Source organism: Prorops nasuta, unplaced genomic scaffold (assembly GCF_024137725.1).
Source record: "Prorops nasuta isolate Cenicafe-Biocafe unplaced genomic scaffold, Cenicafe_Pnas_1.2 PNAS00031, whole genome shotgun sequence".
NCBI classification, from domain to species: domain Eukaryota; kingdom Metazoa; phylum Arthropoda; class Insecta; order Hymenoptera; family Bethylidae; genus Prorops; species Prorops nasuta.
The window spans coordinates 2,574,736-2,601,879 of NW_027116828.1; the positions used below are offsets into that span (position 1 = coordinate 2,574,736).

Genomic DNA, 27,144 nt, shown 5'->3' on the forward strand with positions numbered 1-27,144 from the left:
TAGTGCGAGTGGATATGATTCGTGTGGAATTTGTGGATACGGCTGTTGTATGTGACAAAATGAGCGCGAACTGCCGCGACCGCGAAACTTATTATTAACATTTATGTAGCTGTTCTGTTGTTGGCCGCTGCTAGGTTCTGTTAGAAACTTAATATTTCAAATATGACTTGTAAGTATTCATGCCTAATTATTTATAAATGTTGGTTTTTTAAGTATTTTACTAAAGACTTATTAACATTTTAATGTTTTTGGTAAACTAATTTACTGAGGTTAGACTGTAACAAAACATTTCGATTTTTAAATTATATTTTCATTAGCTGTTTCAGTAATTGAATGGACTCTTGATTACTTTCGAGAAAATGAAGCAGCTTGTAAGCTTATTTTACAAGATGAGGCTATGATAAAAGACGTACCATCATTAAATAAGTATTCATTTGACTACTTTAAAGATAAACAATTTGTACATTTTCGTGGAATGATTCAAGATATGTATAATCCAGAGATCTATTTTGAGGAGTATGAAGTTAAAAATCTTATTAGTGGACAAAGTGAAATACGGTATGGGAAATATTCTGATGCTGCACAATGTACGGTAAGAATTTTATACACTTAAAATTTCCTATAGCCTTGATGGAGCATCATTTTAAACTCAACTAACAACTATTTAGTATCCAGAGTATGATGCAGGCTTAGAACAATTTATTGGTAATTTACAGGTGTGAGAAACTTTAAGAATAGTTTATCTCATGTATAGTATTACCAACAATTTTTTATACTTATAACTTCAATTTATATACTTTTATCACTAAAAGGTACGAAATAATAATTTGTATTAATAGGATCATGAAGAAATTGTATTCGACTCAGATAAAAATAAAAATTCTGAAAGACAATCATATATAGTAATATCAGTGCCAGGTATTAATGACTGGGCTAAAGAAAAAGTTACAAAAATGGAATACCCATTCAGTAATATGACTGCAAGTCAATCTAATAAGAGAAATCATGATATGAATCTTGTAGAAAATATGGATTGCTCTGAGCCTGTCAAAAAGAAGCTTATTACTAAAACAGCAAACTCAGATGAAAAAATAACAGAAAATAATGATCCACAAATAAATCCTGCGAAAATTAAGAAAATACCAACAAAGTCTTATTTATTAAATTTTCCAATACCTATAGAAGATGGTAAAGCTTGTATTGTAAAGGTATTTGCAGCAATAATTATATTGTATATATTAGTGAGATATATTTACCATTGCTATATATCTTTTAGATTTATGAAGAAGACTCTTTATTGAAATTAAATCAAATCATTGATATTTTTGGTTTTATCTCATTTGATCCACTTTTAAATAATGTTAGTAATTTGGAACAAGAGAATGATGATGACATGGAATTGGCAACTCATAATCCACCAGCTTCTATTATTCCTCGCTTACATGCGATAAAAATATTTGAAGTGAGCAGACATGAAATTGATAATAGTCCAGAAATCATTTTAAATGCTGAGTTTATTAGAGGTGAACTTCGATTGGTTTTGAGCCAGCTGCTATTTGGAGATGAGCTAGCTGCAGACTATTTGATTTGTCATTTACTTTCCTCAGTGTAAGGATCATATTTATTTTTTCATTATATTAATTCTTAATACTTTTATTATTAAAATTTCTGTTATAGGTACATAAGGAAGGATAATCTTTGTCTTGGAGCATTTCCATTAAATATTACTCATTTTCCATTAGATAAGTTTGATAATTTTGCAAAAGATTTTTATGAATTTATAAAATTGTTTGTGAAGAAAAGTCATTGCTGGACAATTACACTCAAAAGTTTAAATGAATTGAATTTTACACCAAAGTAATTTTTTTTCATTACTAGCATATTTATGCTATATAACTTTAAATTCTTCAATTTGAAGATATTTATAATATTATTAATGAATGTTTATATTTTTTATTTTAGAAAAGATTACGAATGTAATCGATTAACTAGTGGTATACTCCAACTGAGTAAAAATACGCATCTTGTAATAGATGAAACTGAATTAACTGCTGGTCATGTTACATCACATGGTCGAGAAAATTTTAAAGCCGTCTCTGATATAATAAGATTCCAAAGCCTAAATTATGATTTTAAATTTTATAACATGCCATATGAAACTGATTTGCCTGTTTTGATTTTATCACGAAGTAAATCGATGTTTCCAGTAAGTGAACTTGTAAATTAAATTAAGATTTAGAAAGAGTACTGCATAAATTATTTTCACGCTTTAAGTGCCCTATGCAAGTTGTGCTAAATGTAGATGAAGATTCAGAAAAGATGTATCCACAAGTTATAGAAGCGACGCATCAATTTCTGAAGGATGAGATCAGATTGACAAGAATTCGTCAATATTTGGAAGTTTTAAAATTCACCGATTTTCAATTTACCGAGGATGTGACAAAGGTGAGTTTCACATATTTATATTTATACTTATAAAAATGCACTAATTTTTCTTTTGTTTGTTAAACAATAATATTATATACAATGGTCAGGTGGCCCAAGAAGATTTTGTGAAAATGCGACGGTCAAATAGTCAAATCACTGGTGATGATCTTCATTCTTTAATGGTACTCGCTAGACTGTTATCTCTATCATATGGGCACAAATCATTGCAACTTGAATACTGGAAAAAAGCAATCGAAATGGAAGATGAAAGAAAAAGGAGGTTATCTGTACAAGCTGCAAAAACACAGCAAATCTAAGCAGTTAAATAATATAATTATTAAGGGTATATTTAAGTGTGTAAATAATTATTTTATAAATTATTTTGATACCTTTTATAACAATAAATCGATTTCTTTTTATTTTTTTGTTTTAATTTTTAAAGAGATTATTTTTTCAGAGACAGGAAAATAATTATTCATTCAAAGTGATTTGAAAAAATATGTTTAATAAAAAAAACCTTGAACATACATTGTAATAAACTTGCATGATGCATTAAGCTACATATATCCTGTTTCGTATATTGATGGTAAGTGCGTATAACTAAGTACGAAACAGAACTAGCATACCATGCACTGATAAAAGGGTCTTCTTGGAAAATATTTCTATACAGAAATATATTCAAAGATTCTATGAGGAAAAATAATTTTTTTATTACAATTAAACATTTGAACGTAATAATTGCTAAATATTACCATACCTACGTTTATATGAACAGATTCCTATTTTTTACTTATAAAATTTAAAATCTTGTGCGCAACGGTTAGGTATATACTATACATATATAACGATTCATTTTCCTGAACAAATAATACCAAACTCAAGCGTTTTAGATCCTTAGAAAAAATGGTTTTAATTCGTACAATCTAATCCATAGCTCCGTATAAAGTATTGATTTAGGAATCTTAAGTACGTATTGCGGGTAGTTTTATCGCTTCTGTATCACGCTATTCTAGAATCATGATTAAACTACATTGCTATTCTTTGAAGCTTCGACAAACCAGAGTCCTACCTTTTCTAATATTACAATCTCGTGTGATCACTCGTCCCTTCAGCGTATTCTTTTCCCAATCAAGCAGCTTTAACGGGCTGTATATTCTTTACAGCACTTAGTCTCTTTTCGCGCTCTCTTTGAACAAATTCTAATCCTTTTCTGGCTGCTTGAGCATAGCATTTGGAATGATCGACTTCTCCGCGAGCTCCAGGAATATGACCCGTGTACCCAACGATCGGTGGTCTCTCGGGACATATATGATAATCTGATGAAAGATCAGAAGCAAACAAATATATATATATATATATATACAACACAGTATATGATAAACAATAATTTTTAATAAACCGGAGCTAAGTTAAATTGTCTAGCAAACGTATCTGAATTATTTCCTACCAAACACTATTCTTTCATGATTGTGATCTACGTCATTTTCAGCATCATGCGGTCTAACACGAGACAGAAGATTTTCTTGATTCGCTTTCTCAGCTTGGGCTTTCATAGTTTCCATTCGCGCTCTCAATTTACTCTGCAGTTCGTGCCACTCCTTCGCACCTTCCTCCACGGCTCTCATAAATGGCAGTCCGTAACTGCTATTAAAGCCAGGAATATATCCTGAAAATTTAATTTCACTCCACGTTTCTCATCTCACTTAAATTGATTATTCGCGTATATCTGTATCTATAGACCAATCACTCTTGAAATTCACGTACCTGTGTATCCTAAAATATAGGGAGCTGCAGGTTTATGAAAATGTGTTTCATCCCTCCAGTTCTTCCTAGAGGTATTTTTCTCAGAATTAATCGGAGCCAGTACCTGATCCTTATCAGTGTTCGGTCTGTAAGGTCCAGTTTTTAAAATCTTTTTCTCAATAGACTCCTATAAATCATAACAACATGTAATATATAAATCTAGCGAATATTTCATTCTCTGCTCTTCAATAATATTTCCTTACCTTTATTATGTCTTCCGTGTTCGCACCAAACCTCTTGCCAACTCGGAATTTCAGTGTAGGGCAGTGGCCAGTATATCTGCGGCATATGGAAACGATTCAACGGATCGTAATACATTTATTAACATACCGCTTATATACTATCGCTTCGTAGTATGGAACATCTTTTCTCGCTTACGCGGTCCGAAGAATATTCATAATTTTAACCGATCTGTTTAGAAAAAGTTATATATAATAGGTGATTGCACAGAGCGGTGGCATAAAAATTTTAATGTAGTACGACTACACCGGTGACCCACTAAATCAAATCTCCGCTGTGTGACGGTCACGCTAGAACAAGCAATTGCCTTAGGTATATATATACAGCCAGCTCTCAAGTCATTCCTATCCGATTGTTATACGTTTCGGGATCGGCCAACTGAATCGTCACGCCACTTCGCATCCTCCGTTCGAAATGTCAATTTGACAATTATGAGTATAAACGTCATAAAACTCTCATGATCTTCCACACGTCTCGTCGCGTTATAACGGTGCGCTATATAACTGAGAAGAGTCGAAGGTTAAGTTTGGAGGGAAGATTAAACGCGCGCGTGATTGCTATGCTGCAGGAACTGGAAGGGCGCGGAACACTTTGGTACCAGGTTTGGTGCCAGCTGTGAGATTTAACGATCCAGCTCGTGCTAGATGCAATCTCGAAATCGAACAGTTTTCCGTCAAGGTCTCGTCTAAGATAAGCACGCATGCATTAACGCTAATTCCTTTCACGCTTAAAGAAATTCGTATACGTTTTGAGCGATCGACCGGAATTCGAAAGCAGAGATTACTAAACCAGAAACGCAGTCAACGGAGAAAAATTTATTGCTCTTTTCTTTTTACATATATCGTGCATAGATCCGCTTGTTGACCCGATGATAAGCAATCGGGTCTTCAAGGCGAAAAACAATTCGTCGTGGTTCTTATTGGTCCGTGGAATTACAACGTATTTTTTGTTGTTGTTGCTATATATATATATATATATATATATATAGGTCTTCAATTTACAGATGTTGTGCAACGGAGAACAGGTGAGCCGGCGAGGACGTTTATTTTAGCCGACATAATCGAGTTGCAAATTTAATTAGATGTCAAGATCGAAGAAACTGGATAATTCTGAAGGACGTGTGCAAAGTTTACCATGGAATAAAATTTGTTCTTTTACATATAGAAACAAATACTTGATCTTACCCTGGTAAATGTGCTCCGTAGTTTTGACGAAAGAATTCTTGTCTCTGATTTTCAGTCGTGGGATCAAAAACCATGTTTTTTTACGATGCTTGCTTTCTTCATAACAACAGTTATCGTCTCGAGTCACGAGGACCGTGAGCGCGTGCCAAACTTATCACTGATCGCGGTGCATTTGTCATTTTTCCTTGACAAAATCTGTTTAATCTCACAGGTCTCCGGAAGCGTCTGTTGAATTACAGGGAAATGATGGAAATGCCATAATTAGAGGAAGTTTTTCATTGATAAAAGTGAAAAATGTTTGGAGTGTTGCTTTAGTGGAAGAGACGGACGCCGCGCGCCTAACCGGACAGGCGCGCCAGTGAAACAGAACTGTGTACGGCCCGGCCAAAGATACACGCAATCCGGCCGTCGGTCGTAGTCTCTTACCACTACTATAGTACGCTATAAGCGTCCGCGCCCCTCCATGCTTCCGGTGCAGGCCGCACCTATATAGCTACTTTTCAGCAATTTTCAGGGATTCGACTCTTTCAAGGACGCAGCACTCGAGTACCTGCAAAAAGAGTCTTTTGCTGAATAACAACGATATTTCTTTGCAAACAATTATTTTCTCTCGAAATCACGGTTCACCGACTTGTAACACTGCACCAACACCCCTTTACACCATTCGTTCGATAATATCGATTGTTTTCTCGTATTAATTGTCTTAAACAGATTCATAACTATAGCGTGATATTCACGACCTGCAAAAAAGAACGGTAACGACATCATTGCGATTGGTCTTTATTTTTTTAATAAATAGTCCCAAAACATTCATAACTCACAATTTGCTTACGCTCCGATGAAAGGAGCGACCTTTGTTGCGAGGCGCGCTCGATAATATTGATCGACTATACTTGATAAATTATACTATATTTAATCAAATTCATTGTCATCTCGAATCGACCTATGGATGCGTGACTTGCGTTGTTTACAATTAAACTATTTATAATTTTGTCTGTTTTATGTTTGCTTGAGAAAAAAAGCGTGATCGTCTTTCGTGTACCGAGTTTTTTATGTTAATATTTTATGAAAAATTTCAGTACCATTTCTACCGATTAAAAACTGCAGTCACGCGAGTATCACGTGAGAGCCCAAAGAAATTTCTTCCATTTTTTATTCAAGGAGTAACATGCTAGGTGTCCTAAATACACTTAGGTACTTCTGAGGCTTACGTATAGCCTTGGCTATTTAGGAGCGATCAAATTTGATTGGAAAAGAGTTAAGAGGGCACTTGCAGCAAGTGTAAATATCAAGGTTTTTTTTTAAAGCTTTTAAATTATTAAGATTGATCGAACCTTATCTTATAACGTATGTATCATATTGGATTAAATTCTCGATATAATCGGACAATCCCGTGTCAAGTTTAATCGTTTTTACTGTAAGACTTCTTTTGTGACGTTGCACATTTTTCATTATATACGTTTCAATGACAGTCACGAAACTTTCTCGTTTCTTTTGCACTTGTAAGAGCCGGAGAACGGAACTTTATCAGGAAATGACAGTCTTCGAGAGACTTTTACTATCTTGAATTAAAATCAATATTAATATATCCCATATGAGTGTATGTAACTGTTCATTGCTGCTTGAATGCACGAGACTTTCATGCCAGGAAAGTCATAAATTATATTGATGGGTTGTGTGCTTGACCATTTACATTTTATATTTCCTCCTGCATAATTTGGAACTTCCGATTCCTTTAAATTCAATAATTAAAGTTATGCTACATTAATGTCAGTGAACAAACCTAATTATTAACAAGAGAAATGCTATATATATATATATATATATATAATAAATCAGATAATATAAGATATATATAGATATTTTATTTATAGTAGTAATATATATTTTAATGAATACCAATTATTACAAAAATACAAAAATGAAGACAAAAATTTTGAAACAATTACTGTATTTTTTAATAAGCTGTATAATTATACAACTTTTAACAATGATGTGTATATGATATTTGTTTTCAAAGACTACATAAAAAAATAAAAACAGAGAGTGTGAGAAGAGAGAGAGGTAGGTATATATGGATAGACAGATTATCAACAGCAAATAAGAGATTTATTATCATTGTCAGATAACGTGTAGCTTTTTCTTCTCTCTTCTCTCAGTAGATAACTTACTAACGGTCGATAACCACTAAAAATTTGAAGAAACCGATTTGGAACAAAACTTCCGAAGTAAGTATTCTGCAAAGATTCGTCGATCAAATTTGTAAACATTTTCCAAAAACGAGAGAAAAGAACCCACGATTGATCAGTGATAATTAACAATACCATTGTATTTAAAAATCAAGGAAGATTGATTAATATATGCAGAAAGAAATTTTGAATTTTGAATTGTTTATTGTTATCCATACAAGACGGAAAAAAATTTGCTTTGCTGATGAAGATATTTATGTCCCTGAATTATTTTTTCAGAGGAGAGCGCATTTAAAAACTTTCCAGCTACCCTTGAAATCTGTTAGCGTTTAATTATTGTGATTAAAAATCGTAGCGCAACTATACTCGTGCAGTCGTGGTTAGTTAGAGAGTTTATCGGTGTCCTTGAATCCAATGGATTTTAGAGGTGCAGTTTGGAAGGGTCGAGGGCAGGTCGTGGCTTTGCGTAAGGGAACAAAAAAAGGGAAAAGAATGGAAAGGTATTAGAAGAATCGAGGGGCCCTTCCGGATATTTGAAAGGATCTTTCACCTTTCATCCCTTCCACCTTCCAGCAACACGGGCAAAACATCCATTTGCCATCCTCTGCAAGTTCCACCACTTCCACCTCCTACGTTCTATTCTAGAAGGCATACGTGCGATCCAGCAGGAACCAACGACGACGGAGGAAAAAATCAATCCGGGACGTCATGCCATGCCGTTGTGTGTATCAACATTGGAAAATCAATGGCAAGCGATGACGTAGGAGTCCCGCCTCGCGGTTCTCCAATAAAGGAGCGCGCTGCCCCACCACGTCTTTCTTACATCTAACGCGCGGCGGGGCGTTCGCCAGACGTTCTCGTTCTCATTCCCCTCATTCCGTAGCAAACAGCTGCATTGAACGGACGTACTTGAATCTTCTCGTTGATAATCTCAAAAACCAATACACACACACACGCTTGCATCGATACCATCGACACATCCTCAGGTCAAAGCGACACGTGTATGCAGTTTTCCAGTCGACCATTTCAACAATCTAGCGCGCCACAGTGGCCAATAGCAACAATCTCTCACTCACGTGCAACTTTGTCAACTTCTTCCTAGTCCTGCTGTAATCTTCTTCTCCGTACCAGAGAGTATCCTGAAAATTCTGACGCAACTTTTGCAGCTACCGCAGCCTAAACCATTGTATAGGAACGCGCTTGGACAGCTCTGAAGTTTCTGGAAAAAGGGGAGGAGGAGTTAGAGAGCGCAACCGGAGAAACGGCGGTCAGTCAAGAGAGAGAGAGACGAAAAGTGCGCGAATCGTCGAGATGGCCTTTATGATGCCTGTGGTTAAAAACGAATGGGACATTTACAAGACCAATCGTAGCCGGAGATCTTCCGAATGCTCCAACCCCCAGGCTTGTCGCAGCAGAAAGGTGAGTTTTATCGCAAAACAACGCTCGATCGAGAAAGCAAAATTACCAGTAGGGTGTTGTTATTCTGTAACTTTTTTACCGACAATTTTCGGTACAGTTGACCGTGGTTAACGATCAATGTCACTAAGTGCAGTGATGGCTGTATTTGTTTATAACGATTTTGCTGCTAAACGGTAGCAACAATTGTCGATAGAAATTAAAAAATCCGGAATAGTATATAGATACTGTTTGACTTTTTACTGACAAATTTCTTGATCGTTAACCATGGTTAACGACGAATATCGCCAGATGTAGCGATGAATGTATCAATGTACAGCGATTTTGTTGCTATAAAGTCAAAAAATCCGGAATGGTAGAAAGATATTCTTCAACTTCCTATACCGAAGTTGATCGGTATCGTTAACCACGGTTAACGACGAAAATCCCAGAATATAACGATGAAAGTATATCCATGAACTATTTAGGTCCTAAACGATAACGACAATTGTCCTTAAGAGTTACATGGATTACGAGTCCGACTATAAGCAAATCGATAAACTCTTTCACTTTTATCGCTGCCTCGTGCGGCGGCGGCTTTCTTTTCGCGTGTGTTGTAACGGTACAATGTACCATGCTGTGCGGCATTGCGAGGTCGAGGAAAGAAGAAGGATGAGCGATGTCAGATGACACGTGGGTTAAGGCTTGCCTAATTCTCGTGAATCGTCGATCGCGAAGATCGAGTCTTGAAATCGTTTTCGCGTGACGCGTCACCGCGTTGCGCCAAAGCCTCGCGCCGGAACCGGTTGTTCCATGGGATTCGAGAGGGGGAATCCCTGTCTCTTGGTCGGTCTCGACTTTTCCATCTCGATCCCATGCGAGTCGACCACTTTGCTCGTGCCTCCTATTTATACACGCGTCCTTGACTAATTATAAGTCTCGCGGTTTCATCAAACCAACCCTTTTCCCTTAGTTTGCTAAAGAAAACCCCTCTCCCCTCCCCTTACTATTCTAACCCAACATCGGACGGAAAATTGCGTTAAACCTGAATTCGTTACTCTCGATACGATCGACGATGCAAAATTACGCAAGACAAAGCATTATTTCGCAACGTCGGAAAGTGATTTAGAAGAATTCGCTGCTTGATTCGAACGAGTAAATCCAATTTTTCGAACGCAATGTTTTTCCTGCTATTTTATTATATTTTCCGAGAAAAAACAGGGGAGCAGACTTATTGTGCAACTATTTTCTACAATTGTTTGGTAAATAAGCTCTCGAACGTGAGGAAGATCCGTTTTATATTACTCTCTCCCTCTCTTTCTTTCTCAGTCAATTGTATAGTAAACCATTTTCTTTGGTTCATCGCGCATATAGCTTTTGTTTCTTTTCCATTGTGTCGTTTTTCCAACTTGTTTCGCACAGTCGCGCCGTTAACTGTTGGAGACGGAAAAAGAGAGATCTGCAAAAACTTAAACGGCGATCGAGGTGGAACTAGCATTCTTTCCGACAGTGGTTCTCATTTCTAAACTTCGATTTTTCACCGAATTTCGCTAATCTATCGTGTTTTAAAAGAGGACTATTGGATTACCGAGTATTTACATAAATATATTGATCGAGACTAGATGGATTTGTAAATTTCATGGGCTTCGGTACTCAGGAAGCAATATTGCGTAGTGGGCGTCATGCTGATGGCACTTTTAGAATTTCCCGTCAAGTATCGACCGCAGTTGGTTCACTCACCAACGTAATACCACACAATACAAGAACATTTGTCAACGGTTATACTACCGCGCGATAAGAATTTCAGCCGTCGCTAATTACTGATACGAAAATTCTGGTTGGTCGTTATTCCAATGAAAATTGCCTAATTTTAGATTCAATCGATACAAGTTTGTTTTAAAAAGAGTACACAAGGTTCATTATCGACACGAAAATTTTCTGGTCCGTCGTTATTCTAATGCAAAATTTCTAATTTTAGAATTAATCGATACAAGTTTATTTTAAAAAGAGGCTCGTGCACGCTTCCTATACTGTCGAAAAGTCAATTCGTGCTAACCGCGGTTAATTCCAATCGATTTTGCTCGAAACGCACGGGACGCATAAAAAAAAAGCGAATCGACGAGCTTGCGTTTGCTCGATGCAATCGTATCCGATGATCGGTCTGCAATCCGAGTCGATTGTCACGAGACAGACAAATATGTAAATTATCAAGGATTTTCAATCGAAAAAAGAGAATTGGAAAAAAGCTGGAATAAAAGATGAATTTAAAAATAAAATATTCTCCTATTTTCTATTTTTATAAAAACGAACAGCTGCGACGTGACTATACTATTAAAATTTCGATTCTTAGCTCGATGAAACTCAACTACAAGCTGCACCACCCACCACCCAATAATGTCAAAGTTGAGTCAAAGTGCAAAACTGATAAATGCCAATGCACAGAGCGAGTAGTTGAGGAATTACAAAAATCTTTCAGCGAGGTTACAATAGTATTTGAAAAAAAAAAGAAGTTGATTGCTTATGGAAGTAAATAAGACTTATCGCGAAATACAATTTATCTGTACGATATCCGCGATTCTTCAAGGCGAGAATAATTGCTCGTATCAACACATAGGGATTATCCGTTATGAAAGATTTATCGCGTTATTGAGAAACACTCGGAGTGTTCCGGAAGCTTGAAATCGATAAAGATAAAACAATAAGGAGTAATTCGATAAAATCTATTATTATAAAATCGATAAGAAGAAAATGGAGCAGCGTTATTTATAAATCGTTGTTGTTCTGTTACGACAGGTGTCGGAATGCTCAAAGTCGGAGGGTCCGTCGTTATCGACGTCTCCTGGGTCGGACTTTCTGACGTCACCGGCTCACAGGTCGATTCCCCTGACGTCCCGTCACTTTTCACGTACGTCGTCACGGGCCTCGCAGAGCTCCCTGCAGAGTCCCAGCAAGAGTACCGGATCTTCGCCACCGAAGACGGGAAGCTCGAGTTCCCTGAACAAGTTTCACAATCGATTGGTGGACAAGCTGAAGAGGTCCCTGAAGAGGGCGGAGGACTGCGCGGAAGACCAGAGGAATCTCTCGTGAAACAACAGCGGGCTTTTGAATCGGGTTAGCACGTCCGGTTCGAAGCCGATCGAGATTCGCCGTACATCGGCACCACCCGCTACTACGGGATTGGGCAGCACCGAGGTAGCGAGGTCGTGCCCGGACTCGGAACCACCTGCCAACGCGTGGTAAACTGTCCCCAGGCGCAACGCACAACGAGAACAACTGCACACCTACGAGCAACGATCGTGCGTCGGCCAAATCTCAGCTCAAAAACAATGTGGAAGCTGCGCTGATGCACTCTGGAAGATCGAAGACACTTGCGGACTCGAGGAACACGATTGTCGAGCTTGGAGTGTTTGCAAATCTATATATATATATATATATATATATAGAAAGAGAGGAGAATAGAGAGATTGAATGGAGGAAGAGAGTTTGAAATAACGTTGGAAGATGTTACACTGCTTCCTCGAAGCTGCAGAACATAGACCGCTGCAGAGATTCGTCACCAATGGCTCCTGTCAACTCGAATGGACAACGCTTTCCCGAAGAGATAAGAAGGTCAGAGTCGATGGGTTTCGCAGCCAACTCTATCCTACCGAATACCGATACACGCATATACTATATATGTAGATTCCCTCTTTTCCTTCTTCGATTCTCGACAAGCAGATTCTTCGATCTCTGATCGCGGCTCCAACCGAGGCTCACTTCCACGTGAAATTATTCTATCCGGCCAATCCTTTGATTCTTGTCATAACAATGAGAATCTGTTTAGGAAGTTGGTGGGGCGAGAGAAGCTGCAGTGTGGCGATAGAGAAGAAGCGAGCCGAGTTGTCCAGTCGCAATCTCATCAGCAGCAACAACCAACGTATCGGGACATCCGTTCCACACAGCTTGGTCGGCCGTGGTGGTGGGGATGAGAAGCTTCTAGAAAGAGCAGGAAGGTACGATGTAATGGAGGAGGAGGAGGAGGGGGAGGAGGACGACGAGACAAGAAAGGATAGCGAATTCCACCGGACACGATATTCTCTACGCTGCGCTGCTGCGCTGGCTTCATCGAGGTCAGTCTTTAAAGGCAACAAAAAACTTTTCGTGTCACTCTTTTTTTTCGCGATTCAAAAGTACCGAGGAATTTCCGTTTTCAGATCGCATTGCAGGATTCCATTGGAATCTCGGATCAGTGCCAGACCTAAACGCTAGTTCCTCCGTTGTACACTTTGCCGCGCACACATTAGCCTTACGTTTCTCCTTTTGCTGTTCTATTACCTACATGCGTATATACACTATATATATTATATACTATATATTATGATAGTTTATTCAATGTCACGTGTATCACGAATTTGACAAAACCCTCAATTTTAGCGGCTGTTGGAAATCGAGACAAATATTTTACAGCATGTTTCATAGTATTCGGAAGTATATTATATACCTAGATCATATGTATATAACATTATATTGTATAAAGAAACATGATAGAAGCAAGTTTGCAACTTGGACTAATTTGCTAGTACGCCAACATTTATTCCAGTACTAATTGTATAATCGAGGCTTCACGATTTCCAATAATTACACGAACAATCTGCAAAATTAAGTGTATATTAGTAAAAGAGCCATATCTTATTATAAAAGTACCGTAAAACAATACATAGAGATAGAAAAGTTCAAAAGATAAATGAGAGCCTAAGAAAAGACTTATTTTAACACAGTATCCTGTAATTTGTAAAATTCTCAGATTTTAGTACTTATCGTGCAGAATTGAAAATCGCTTTAAGAGATACGATAGTCTCCCCATTTCCCTAGATGTAAGAAGCTCAAATCGTTTTTTGTTCGCCAAATGAAAATTGCGGCTGTTTCTTCGATCATTGATGCTCTCCGTTTTCTTTCCTTCGTTAAGCTAATGTAATAGAGGGACGCGTGTTCGAAGCGCGCTTTTGGCGTGCTGGAAACGACGCGGAAGAGTTTAGTAGAGCGACGTGAAAAACGCGTGTAAGACAGAGGCAAATAAACCTTATAAATACAATTACATAGCGCGTAGCTTAAAAACGAACATGAAAAATATTTTCTTAACAGCTTTTCCATCCTTCCAATAGAGAAATATTTTCAGCGTCCTCTCTTCGTTCTCTCGCGTGCAACCAGTACGATATAACCGTAGCGTTATCATTGTCCAACCGATCGGGCCTCGCGTTAAAAATTGTCGCAGAAAGCTCGATTGCCTTGCGCGTCGTCGAGTATTAATGATGAGTTTTTCAAAAAATCACGAATTCGTTTTTCGAGTCGCCCGAATAATCTTGCTCACCTTCGTATAGGTGCGCCTCGCGCAACTCGGCATTTTACTCGATTGTCGTTAACACCTGCCAGTCAACACGCTTGAGAAAGCTCCTTCTGTTAACGAGAGAGTCATTCTTTGGTCTGCTGGCAGGCGCAAAGAGACGTCTTTCCGATAATATGACTCATTTCAAAACAAATCCGAATCATATCTCTCAGCGTGGAGTCTCCGATTGGAAACTCGGGCAGTTTCGATTTTGCTTCGATGCAATCGTCTCTTTCTTGCGTCATTTTTCTTTTATCGTTCTTGCAGTATTAATGCGTTTGTGATTAATGAACGCGTGCCAAAAGTACGAAAAGCGAGAAGCTGAGGGGAAAAGAAACGTGTTTACTTTGACGTCCACTTGCTGAATTCATAGCTTTTGTCGTAGAAAGGGGGGGGGGTGGATGGGACGAGATTATAGGATTGAGGAAATTGTTCGTTGTCGCGCCTTCTACGTTTTTACACTTCGAAATTTATGTACTGGGAGCAATTAAACGATACCGCGTGTAACTCTGTGATACCGTAAGCTATAAGGTAGAATTATTTCGCCGCGATTTTTCTAGTTGGAGAAAAAAGTTTGTTGAACGGGAAGGCCGAAGGATGATATCGAGAAGAAGAGATCTTATTGTTGTTAATTATTGATATACCTGTTTTTATTATTATTATTAATATTAATTAGGAGACTATTATTTGTGCGAGTGGAAAAATTTTACGTCAACAATTGTAAATCTTATTTATTACAATCGAATTAATTTTCATGGTGATGGCAGATGACAAAATTTCACCGCGCTCAAACGGAACAGGATTTATTTTGTATTTTTTTTTAAGAGTTTTTCGATTCGTGATAAGATTTTGCTTTCCGGTTTTCTTCGAGAAAAGGTCGGCCCAAAATTTTGTCAAGCATAGACTTTTAGTGATTTCGATGCCTCTGCTTGTAAATAAATTGAATTATTGTATAGTGAGATAGTCTTGAAGGAGGAGAGTATATCGTGCGGAAAATTTTGAAAATTTGCCCAATACGTTTTCGTATGGCTCACAGAGAATGCTGACATCGAATAATGACAGTGCTGTATAGTGAGGGAGAGGGAGAGGGAGAGAGAGAGAGAGGAAGAGAGATGTTAAGGCGTATCCAATAATTTCCAAAAGTTGCCGCTTCATGTAAGACTGCTTTAGTGAAACTGAGGATACAAAGTAATAATAATTATCGGTCGGGGAGTTTTAAAGTGGTGCTGGATGAAATTATGAGGCATGGAGAAAGGTTCGCGAAACTTCCCTCGATTTATGGAACTTCGCGAAACGTTCGTCTCCGTTTGTCTCAAGAATTCATCGAACGATTTGTACTGATTAGAAATGGTGTTACTAGAGTTAGCGATTGACGGGTTAATACGATTTATTTATTACGGCGATTCCAGGCTGTAGAGTTAACGTGGATCCATTTTATTTTATCGATGAATCATTGTTTTTATTTTAGATGTGTCTAACAATTATAACAATTGAAATAAATGATCTATTTTAAAATTAAATTTTCTCGAAATTATCAATTTTTGGTCCACTTTCATTCTGCGGTCGTAACATTCGCGCGATTAGAAAGGTATATATATATATACTATACATATACACATATGAGCTGTTTAAATTGAAAGTGGTATAAGTCCAGTTTGCAAAAAAAAAAAATGAATTATTAATCGCAATTGTATGATACAGATTTTTGTTGTAGAAACCATTATGAGTAAAGTTTGAGAAAATCTGGAATTATTCACACTTTTCAAATAAAACAACTTATATAATAGATAACTAATTTATTATTCGACGGCTCGACTATTTTTTGTATTAATATTTTAATTATTCGTCATACCTCATACTGGACATTTTGAGCTGATTTTTGGTGCATGGTTGAGGAGAAAGAACCATTTATGTATATGATTTTAGACTTCATTGCCATATTTGAAAAATTGTAATTTAACTGAAAAATGAAGCTTTCATTGCTTTACACGACTTTCTCGTTACATACAAAAGTTTTGTGAAACAATTGAGTTTTCAATTGTCAAAGCAGTTATTACGGTGCCCAAAGTAATTTTTCTTTTTGAACACAGATATAAATTTTGTCCTCAAAGGACTTTCTCCTCATCCACTGCAATTGAATATCACTGCCAAAATCCCAGATTTGTAATAGCGCAAGCGGTATGTTGCCAAGAAGCTACAACTAAACTGTCATAATTTTTTGTATGACCGTCTTTCGAACAGCGTTTACCGCTCTTTCCTATACTCACTATAATTTTCGGTCGTTCACTATAAATATTACATATTTATTTTTCAAATAATAGTACCAATATTGTTACTTAAAAAAACCAGGAAGAAGAAGAATAACCTGAGCCACGTTAAACATAGCTCACTCGTTTTGACCCTCGGTGGCCCTAACATCAAATTTTATCTACAGCTTTCTAAATAAAATCATTGCGTAAATTGTATATTTTAAAAAATAGAAAGAATTGTGTGCAAAATTATTGAATCGATTATTTAAAGCTTATTGACGCACGTCAGAACATGTCATTGAGAAAGATGATCATTGATTGAGTATAACAGAAGGGGCTCCCGAGGATATGCGAGCAAAATGAGTGAGCCAGTTGCTGAGCATACATTCCAAGCACATAACTATTCACGCATGTATCCAATAAGAATCTGTTAGCGTTTGATAACGAGTTCACTCGAGATATTACACATTACCTTTAAAGACGATAGATTAACAATATAACGAAAGCTTGGAAAGCTTCTACTAGATTTTGGTTTATCATTATTATGTACCGTGATTTTTATGTCATGTTCAATAAATCAGTTTTAAATTAACTCCACTTGTATACTTATTTAACAAATGCTTCCCTTAATATTATTGACAAAGAATTAAAAGCTTACATCGAAGGTTTATTTTGAGAAAAATGTTGCTACGCGCATTCGCAATTAGCGCAAATCCGCAACTGAGCAAATGTTTTAGCTGTCTTGACTGATCCATCACGAAGGTTACACCGCGATGCCATGAGTCATGCGATAAGAAATGAGAGGAGATCGGGTCAGAGCAAGAAATCGAGAAAGATTTTCCAGAGCTTTTAGGTAAGTGGTGTTATATAAATATGTTGTTTGTTGATTTTGATAGCGGTGGAAGTTATATAAATAAGTTAATTGCAAAAGGAAGTGGAATGTACATCGGTGATAGGAGGAGGCTCGTCGATGGATAAATGACTGATAAATGGGTTGATTTCCACGTCATAGGCTCGCGGGGCCGTTGCACGTTGCACGCTACATATACATATAGCTGCTTGCTATCGATGATAGAGAAGAGAAGCCTTTACACCTGAGCATTCTCTCGAGGCCTTCTAGAATTTTCTTCGGGCCAGACATCGTCGAGACTCGGTTGCGTCTCGAGCGTGGCGTACATATAATCGTTATAGTACAGCATGCTGCTTGCAAAGTCAATTGCGTGGATATCGAAGGTGTGTCTGCTGGAAGACGAATGGACGATGAATTATTTTAACGAAGCTCGCGAGTGTCGAGCAACAATGCAATCCTACGGGCTGTTAACGTCAACCTGTTTATATTACTCGTGCGTAACTCGTTTATGAGTCACGTCTGCAGAAATTTCAGGAATCGACGCGTCGATTCGTTTATCGCAGCAATTTTTTCTGATAAACTCTTAAATACCAACGTCGAAAATCTCGTGTTATATCGATTTTGCTTATAAATCTGTTAACGATCTTTCTACGTATCTCGCGGTATAATCTGTATTCCTCGTAATGTAACTCTTTATCGGTATTGTGACTTTAAGTATTATTACTCATTCGTTTGTCCGAGCAAAATCTATAGGAGTAATGTACGATTGTTCTATATCTATATAGTATACATATACAGAAGCAGACATAATTAACAATTCGTTCCTGATAAAATCTTTCCTGGTTCTTTGGTTGCATAAAGGAAACGTAGGGATGACGTTATATTTTCCAATTAACTTTTTTTTATCGCTCGCTCTACTACCTATATGAAAATAGAGAAGAGGGTTACAGGATAAATTGAAAGAAACGAACTTTGATATAATTTATATTATATTTAATTCTTCGAGAATTTTATCCTTATTTTTTTTAAATTGCGCGTTTTCTTTAAAAATGAGAATGATGATTTGCAGAAATTCGTTCGAGTTCCTCGGTAGAAGCGCACAGGAAATTCCAAGGAAAAAAAATAAACGTATATATATATATATATATTCAAATCCGAGAATATCGTGTATAAATATCGGAGAAAAGTTGTCTGTAAAATATATATATACGGTCCCCTTGGTATATTGGTTTATTTAATGTTCGTCCAATAATAATAACCAAACAGTTATATACGCGTGATCTAAGATTTCAAAGTTGAGCATTAAAAATTGTTATAGCATCGGTGTAGAGGCTAAAGTTATCAGTGCGAATCACGTTCGAACGGTACCGGATGCCCCATATTTTTCTTAAAAAAGCCATCATAATAATACTTTTGTCGCACAGATGATAAACATCTTTCCAAGGCAGACCAATATCGATCGAGAAATTATGAAATTCGTGTCACTGTACCGTGTCATATTCCAATACCGAGCAACATATGCTACCCATGTGTTTCGCATAAAAACGTAATAAAAGGAGGCTGACACGTTTTTCTCAATTTCACATACGCCGCGTAAACATTGAACAATAGGAGCTGCAAATGCACAGAATGACTCGTAAAATAAATATTACATCCATGTAGCTTTGATTCGTGAATGATTGCGTCAAATTCCCTGGTGGGATCAACCGTGCCAGTTCTACCTGGTATTATTTAACGGTCGTTCTTCTTTTATCAAGTTTCATATATTGTTACATCGATTCCTTCGTTGAAGAATGCGCTAACCGTTACGCCAATGGTTTTCGCGAATGGAAATTTCCATTGCTGAACAGTGGACTGTGTATGCGACGATGCGCGTGTCACTGTCTCGACGCTATTAGTGTGAAAATTACACGGACGAAAATAGATGGTAAGGGAACATAAAAAAAAGCATAAAGCCACGCGTTGTTATAATACATATATATACACATATAATATCACAACAGCACGCACACTGAAATTTCTCGCTAATCAGAGAAACACACACACAGCAAAGAATATATTTTTTATGATACTATATTATCTATTTAGCTTAAATCATATGACATATTTGTCTCTTCGATAATATATACATATACATATAAGGTCAGAGTTTATAATTACCTCTTCAGACAACGTTATTACGAAGTCTCTGACTCTCGGCCAGTTCTCCATTCTTAATTAATCGTTTCGCAAAACGCGTGATTTCTTTTTACGAGACTGTCGTTATTGTACTAGAATAATTACTACCGCAGCTTTCTAATAGTGGGCAAAAGAGAAAACCTAGCTATTCTATTTCAATAGTTTTTTACGTGGGAGCTAGTTAAAGAAGAGCGATTGTACGCAGGGGCACTGCGTTTATCAAGTTTCATGTGCAAATTTGCACTCATTCATCGAGTCAGTCTCCCACATGTGAGATATACTATATGTAATACACTGATATACGACCCACGCTCCTTCTCCTCCTTTCATTAAACTCTCTCCCCCCTGTTACTTATACTCCGCCCTTCCTCCACATTGCCATTCTCTCCTCGTCCTTCTCCCTCCGTCTGATACAACCCTCTCTCCCATTGAGCCACCCTCGACTGCAACGATTTTTCCCTCAACGAAATGCACCTTGCTCAGCAATGCTTAGACTTGACCTTCGAACTCGTTATACCTTCACGCGATGAGACAGCCAACTGTTATTCACAAATTTCCACTCAATTAAAATACAAACCGCGAGGCACGCGACCGAATCCATTATACATTCTGTCGAGGAAATTGACTTTAGAAATAGAAACTCATTTGAAGTATAGAAGCAATTGCACATCTATACCATTAACGATGGTCAAAGCTCCGAAGAAACGAGATTCTTTGTCCATGATTGAAAAGTTTGTTAAGATGGGTGGTAATTGGCGTAGGTCGTCGAAAAGGAATTCAGGTCGATGCACTTTCTGGCTAATGTGGAATAGGGCCGGCCGCGATCAATACCGTTTGTATTCGACTACTATTTCTGGTGGGCACCGAATTATTCTCGGACTTTGCAGTTAGAACGTTAAATCGTGTTATCATGTACCACAATAGCACGTGCTATATATATATATGTATATAGTCATCTAAACACTTCGTCACGTAAACTCTATACGTCGTGAAAATTACAACGTCCAGATCTATATAGAGTTGAAAGTATATATATGTGCAAATTGATGAGTTTAAATGGGAAATTCTAAGAAATAATTCATGTTTTTGTTACGCGTCAATTTTACCAATTCCCAAAATCTTGTTTCTTCTGGTAATAATCCAGCATCGGTGCAGATTGCAATAAATTGCTCTAATCACAAACGTTGCAAGGTTGTATCCTCTATTGCTATGTTTACACCTAGACATTTATTGGTATTGATACAAACTCCGTAGATTGAAAGTCCAATTTGTCTAGAACGTATATATATATATATATATATATATATATAAACATGCGTATGCAGCATGTGGATTAGAGTACATGCACGTATACGCTGAAATTCAATCTATGGAACAGCTTATCTTGACACTGAGAGTGTCCAAATGTAAACACAGCACCACTATCAGTGAGTTTTTGCGGACGTGGAAATTCTCTGACGACGTCAAGGAGACGAATTTTTAGTCTCGGAGAAACTTACATTAACGCAGTTTTTCTGCTGGTTAATGACTGTTCGAGAAAAATAGCAATCTTCCCTGAGAGTACGGTTGACCGGGTGACCTCCACATATATTGCATTCCAGGGATATCTGAATGAAAAGTTTGAGGTTTTTTTCTAATCATAAATTACGAGAATAGTGATAAAAGCTCAACGTGAGCTTTATGTAAACAAGGGGATTGTGACCTTATCGTAAAAATCCCCTCAGAATGGGGAGAAGAACGCAGTTGTTGATCGTTTTGCCGTGGAAGTTAGTTTGTGCCGAAATGATCCAGTAAAAACTAACCCTTTATTGAATAAATCAGTTTGCATCTTGATTTTTTCCGAGCTACGTCTTAACAACGCGTGACGCGTTTAGCCACTCTTCTATATACATATCGCAATACTGTATATATATATATGTATACCAATCTTTGTATAAATTGAAGAAAGGTTGTTAAGGATCGAACCGTTTTCTACTTTATGCAATAAAGTTCGGCCACTTCCCTTTCACGCACTCGCGCAAACGAAACACCTAAAAATTATTAAGTGGAACGTTTAATTTCATCGTTGCTACGTCAGCGAGTTAAAAATATACGAGCAAAATATGAGGCATCAAATGTGAAACGGTATTGTTCTATTTTCGTTGCTCTTACTGAATTCTCTGTCCAGCTTGAATGCTCGCAATTGCCAAGTACATGACGAGTCTGGGGACAGACTTCCTTGATGCATAAAAATTCCCAAAGTCCTCCATTCCTCGAGAGCCAATACCACCGGTACATCCTATCGGATCTACCCTCGTTTCAAGATTTTTTAAGCCTAGAATTCAATGGAGGAGATAAGAATCAATGTCAATTAAATAGAGATAAGCACACGTTGGGTCGAATCTTTCAATATAACGAGAGTAAGTATGAAAATAACTACAGGTGAATGGCAACAAATCACTTTGGCGAAACGATCACCACTATGCTGCGTGCCCTCTCTATTATTATTATTCAGTTTCAGAGGGTCTTTTCGCAACCTCGTGTAGAGACGAATCAGTGAAAAAAAAGAGGGGGGGAGAGGGATGATATATCATTGAAAAATGGCAGCACTTTGCGAGCTTGATATTAATACATGAATGTTTATTGGTGCTGTAAGGTTATCGGCGAGTGGTAATAATATGTTTGTTGCGAGTACTCGTGCTTGTTATTGTGCCTTCTTCTGCGAGGCGCATAGATTTACATCAAATGCACGACACTCTGGTGGCAACTATTTTTGTAAGCGGCGTTGTCTGCGACGCGTAGCTAAACTAAACGCGAAGCTAGCTCGACGCTGCACGTGCTACTCGAATGCTCGTTTGCAAATACGTACACCTACACACACCCTTCGGCCACGCTATATCCCTTTCTTCCTCTCTCAGATCAACGCATCTCGATTAATCGCCAGCATGTTTTCGATACGACACATCGCATTATCCCTGAGGAATTACCGTAATCTCGTCTAATCCTAATACCCTGATGAAGCATGTTGTCATTAAATTATTTACCATAGTATTTATATATATATATATATATGTTTTTAATTTGTTTGGTCCAGGATAATACATCTCTGTACTTTCTACAACCGAATATTCATTTATCTACTTTATGTTACGTAAGATCTTTTGAAATTTAAATAAAACGAAGCTTGAACAATTTTCTAAGGAAAAATTTAATTTTCTTATAATTAAGTTAACGAGGTAAAATTTTTTTATGACTCTATGCTCCGGAGCGTGTCAAGTGTCTCGCCTTGTATGCGTTCTGATCGAGATGAGACGACGCGACGAGGAGGAACGATCTTCTCGGGCCGAGCGATTCGTCTGTGTGCATCCTGAACGGATGTTCCACTTGATCGAAGCGCCAGCTTTAATAGCGAACGGCCAATTTGCTGATTGACCCTTCGTCTTTTAAATTAGAAGACTCGGAACTGATTGAGAGTGCAAGAAGGGGATGCGAAGCGATAATAAAAGATAAGTCGATCGCAGTATCAATCTCTGCGCGAAATCTTTAACTCGTGGAAAGTTTCCGAACGCTGAGGCTATTATATTGCGCATCTATAATCGATATATACACATGTATAACTAAACATGCTTTAATACCAATAGGCATAAGGCTTATTGTCTGATAAAAATAGCGGGAGGATAGTTTACATTTTTATCATTATTATTATAATGTGAAAAGATCGGTCGTTTCGTGTGCGATATTTATTTTTAGCCTCCGGTGAGATAGGTTCAAAGGTTTGCCTGGTGTGTTGTATGCATCGAAATGCAATATTGAACCGATATAATGTAGGATGATGTGTCATTGCTTATACCAGTTTACGGAGTACTGCACATAAGGAACTACGTCAAAGTACTTATAGCAAATACATTCACTGTTAATTAGATCGAACGAGAGAACGCAGAAAAACCTTAACTGACATATGAGTTGGCAATGAAATTGACTATTTATAGTTAATAGACTTTGACAAGACTGGCCTTTAAAGTGATAATAATCGCTCATTATTCCTCAGGCTTTTAAACTAGCTGCCAGTATTTATTTATCGTTAGCTTCTCCATTTGAGAATTGCACATTTGCTAATCTAAGCTTATTCATTTTTCATTCTGAAGAATCAATAAAGAATCTATATATTATATGTATATATCCCTTTTCTGCTTCACCAGTTCCGCTCGGCCCATCGAAGTTTTCTGGACTAGAATGTCTAACGCTTTCTTCTTGTATTTTTAGAACTCTGTAGTAGTTTGTCCGCTACGAAAATAAACAAACACCTTTACCGATGTTCATGCCGACACCACGGCGCGACGCGATGCGACGCGACGCCTCTTGTTTCCCACGCGATCGCGAACTTGATCTTTTGCTACGTTTGTTTATACCACTCTTGTTTCCCAGTCGCTATATCCAAAGTCATTGTGGGATAGTTGATAAAGTCGTTTATTGATAAAACGATGGGGTGACGCAACACGATTTGTCAAATATAACACTATTTTTCACGATTACCTACATTTTAACAAAAGAATTTAAAAAACTCTTTGCGCTTTAAATAAGCCATGCAAACAATCGGCTTATACTGGCTTATCGTCGTAGATATTATAAAATTGATGCAGTAGTAACGGACAAAATTTTTAAAAGCTTTTAAACGCAGAAAATTTTATTCTTTATCTTTCTGAAACTATTTAAATGTTCATTTCTTAATGTAAGGTTAAATATTTTAATTTAGGTGAATCGTTATTAATGAATCAACTTTTATTCAACACTTGCTATTTGTAAATCATATATTGATTTAGTGCTAAATAATTCCTTGATTTGATTAATATATGCTAAATGTCTCTCTATATAGATGATGCATCATGGAAGAAAAATGATTGGAAAATTACTGGTGAGCATTTATCCGTTGTAAAGTTAACACCTCAGCATTGTATAAATGAAAAACAGATCACAGAGTTATAATAACATCTCGACGAGTTCTAGAGTTCCTTATCTTTTGAAGAAAAAATGCCTAATTTTAATTAAAAAAACCGCACAATGAAAATTAGGATTTTTTGAGTTCAAATTAGGGAACTTTTTTATTAAACGTTAAGGAACTCTAGAATTCGTCAGTGCGCTGTATTAGAATTTTCGTCTCTTTTAGTTTTCACAATGTTGGAATACTAACGGTACAACGATGAGCATTTATTATATTTTAATTTGACCAATGACTGCTAAATTAGCCGAGTGTTACAAAATTGAGTCTCGTGACAGAGATGAGAAGAAATTGATGCATCATCTTTGTTAATACATTGCTAATGAGATATTAGAACTCAGCTGCAAATATTTCTTTAGACACTTAAGGGTTCCATGACGTACGCTTGCATACGCTCGTGTATTAAATCAATTTGCATAATGCAATTTATATCATGCACGCGGATCGTAAAACATTAAACTAATATGAAGGAATGTCGAGTCAGTATGCAATTATATTAGAATGACATTTTTAATAACTATAAAAACAAAAGAGAAAGAAGCTTCCGTCGCTAATTATTTTGCGAACAATAAAATTATTCGTTTGTGCATGATAAAAAGTGCAATTCATCTAGTAGAGGCCTCCTGGACAAATATTTTTTTCTTTCGTTGCACTTAGGCCGGAGATTCTCGGGTATACTCAGTGCATCTTATTTTCAAACAGTTGGTCGAAAAGGATGTTGTCTCTACTCGTTGGACTCTTTGGTCGAACGGATTCAAGAATAGTATACCGCTTCTATCGTATTCGGGAGATACCGAAGATGACCGAAGTTGAGCGAAGGAAGCCATGACGTGTACACGCACCGAACCGAAGCAAGGATTGGATGCATCCAGGTGCATCCCATCAGTTTTATCGATAGATGGCGCGAATGCATAATTATCTCAACCAATATTTTGCAACGAAACACGCCTACCCGAATCCATCCCAAAAATATATATCTACAAGAAATTCCGCAGGAAATAAATTCATGAAAAGTATTAACGTCCGGCAACATGGCGCCGGATTCAGTCATCGATTGTCTCCACTTCAGGATTTTGGCAGCTAGTACCGCACGACAGGTTGCGTTTCGTTTAAAATTAAGCAACATTCTGAGAATTTTAGAGTTGCACCGATGTAGTCATACCGCTGATCGAAGCCGATATTTTTAAGACTTTGAAATATGGTTATATACCACAGACGTTAATCTCGTACGGTAGGTGGCGCCACACATGGTGCGAAGTTAGCTGCGTTGGCTCATTAAAGCCTATGAGCCGGTGATTGTAACGTTTTATTATTTTTGGCAGAAAACTGATGTACAACGTCGACGTATCGTGTGGTGACGGTGCGTCTCGACACCCACGAGAAAATTCTTGTAGGAGCCTCTTCTGCATCGCGATCGGTGCGGCGTCGCGGTCTTGATAAATTAAATACCGAACTATCAATAGGAAGTATTCACTGCGATCAAAAGAACGGTGCTCCTAGAATTCTGGAAGAAACCAACGCATAGGAGAGAAACGTTACATTTGGAGTTTATTAGAATAGATCAGTATTTCCGGCAGAACGACGCCACCCACCATATTTAGCAACAATTCCGCTGACTCGAACTCTAAAACGAGCAAACTTGTGTTATTTTGAGAAAATAAAGCGAAACTTTGTTCCATTCATTTCTATCATTCGTATTTTATAAGTGACGTAAAGAAAGAGCAGAAGGAATATTAAGAAGAGAATTCGGTGAGATAACAGCCTTGTGCTGCAAAAGTCGATCTGGTTTCTTACTAAGGCGATAGAAATCAAGTCGATTTTCACTCGTAGCGTGCCTGTGGCCAAGTGCCAGCCATGAAATAGCAACTGCCACCAAATGAAATCCCTAAATAAACCCGTCTCGACGTCTCTTACGTGTAAATAAATGCTGATTATTTTGTGGCGATTCAGCACTGACCCTGTGCATCCTAATCTAAATACTATAATATCATCAAACCGCTATCACGAGTCACTGTGAACTTTTTGCATCCTGTTTCCTCTCTTCGAAATTATCAAACGTTCTTTATTTGTAAATAGACGAATATAAATATTGCTTGATTTCTTGTTTATTGTCGAAAACCTAAGTCCCGGAGTTTCGAAGGATACAACGTTTTTAATATATTTTTATACATGTCTCGCAGATTTATATCGCAATTTAAGCACGTTTTGTATTCATGAATTTATCACGACTTTTATTAGCTAGTTAAATGGAGTCCCAGAAGAAATTGATTAGTCCTATAAACGCGTCATTTT

General features: G+C 37.3%; 4 protein-coding genes across 5 annotated transcripts; 3 read left to right on the forward strand and 1 right to left on the reverse strand.

The window, feature by feature from the left end:
• Positions 1-31: 31 nt before the first annotated feature.
• LOC136782938 (mini-chromosome maintenance complex-binding protein-like) lies at positions 32-2,852 on the forward strand. The gene is made up of 8 exons (XM_066742718.1): positions 32-169; positions 318-592; positions 840-1,208; positions 1,277-1,608; positions 1,678-1,857; positions 1,963-2,206; positions 2,275-2,445; positions 2,535-2,852. The coding sequence occupies exons 1-8, from the start codon at positions 163-165 to the stop codon at positions 2,742-2,744; spliced, it is 1,788 nt and encodes a 595-aa protein (XP_066598815.1). The 5' UTR covers positions 32-162; the 3' UTR covers positions 2,745-2,852.
• A 60-nt stretch (positions 2,853-2,912) lies between these two features.
• LOC136782939 (ciliary microtubule inner protein 2B) lies at positions 2,913-6,042 on the reverse strand. The gene is made up of 5 exons (XM_066742719.1): positions 5,655-6,042; positions 4,434-4,509; positions 4,192-4,357; positions 3,875-4,093; positions 2,913-3,743 (listed from the first exon to the last, which is right to left on the reverse strand). Exons 1-5 carry the CDS (start codon positions 5,726-5,728, stop codon positions 3,556-3,558), a joined length of 723 nt encoding a protein of 240 aa, XP_066598816.1. The 5' UTR covers positions 5,729-6,042; the 3' UTR covers positions 2,913-3,555.
• Positions 6,043-8,732: 2,690 nt separating this feature from the next.
• LOC136783001 (uncharacterized) lies at positions 8,733-17,441 on the forward strand. 2 transcript variants are annotated; one of them, XR_010824205.1, is made up of 3 exons: positions 8,733-9,262; positions 12,032-12,847; positions 13,062-17,441. XR_010824205.1 is itself a non-coding variant. In XM_066742783.1 (2 exons), the coding sequence occupies exons 1-2, from the start codon at positions 9,155-9,157 to the stop codon at positions 12,323-12,325; spliced, it is 402 nt and encodes a 133-aa protein (XP_066598880.1). In that variant the 5' UTR covers positions 8,733-9,154; the 3' UTR covers positions 12,326-17,441. The 2 variants fall into 2 exon arrangements, 1 of the variants encoding a protein (XP_066598880.1); XM_066742783.1 differs by having other exon boundaries at positions 12,032-17,441.
• On the forward strand, positions 13,046-17,441 carry LOC136783002 (uncharacterized). Its single transcript, XM_066742785.1, has 2 exons — positions 13,046-13,347; positions 13,432-17,441. The coding sequence occupies exons 1-2, from the start codon at positions 13,046-13,048 to the stop codon at positions 13,484-13,486; spliced, it is 357 nt and encodes a 118-aa protein (XP_066598882.1). The 3' UTR covers positions 13,487-17,441.
• Positions 17,442-27,144: the final 9,703 nt, after the last annotated feature.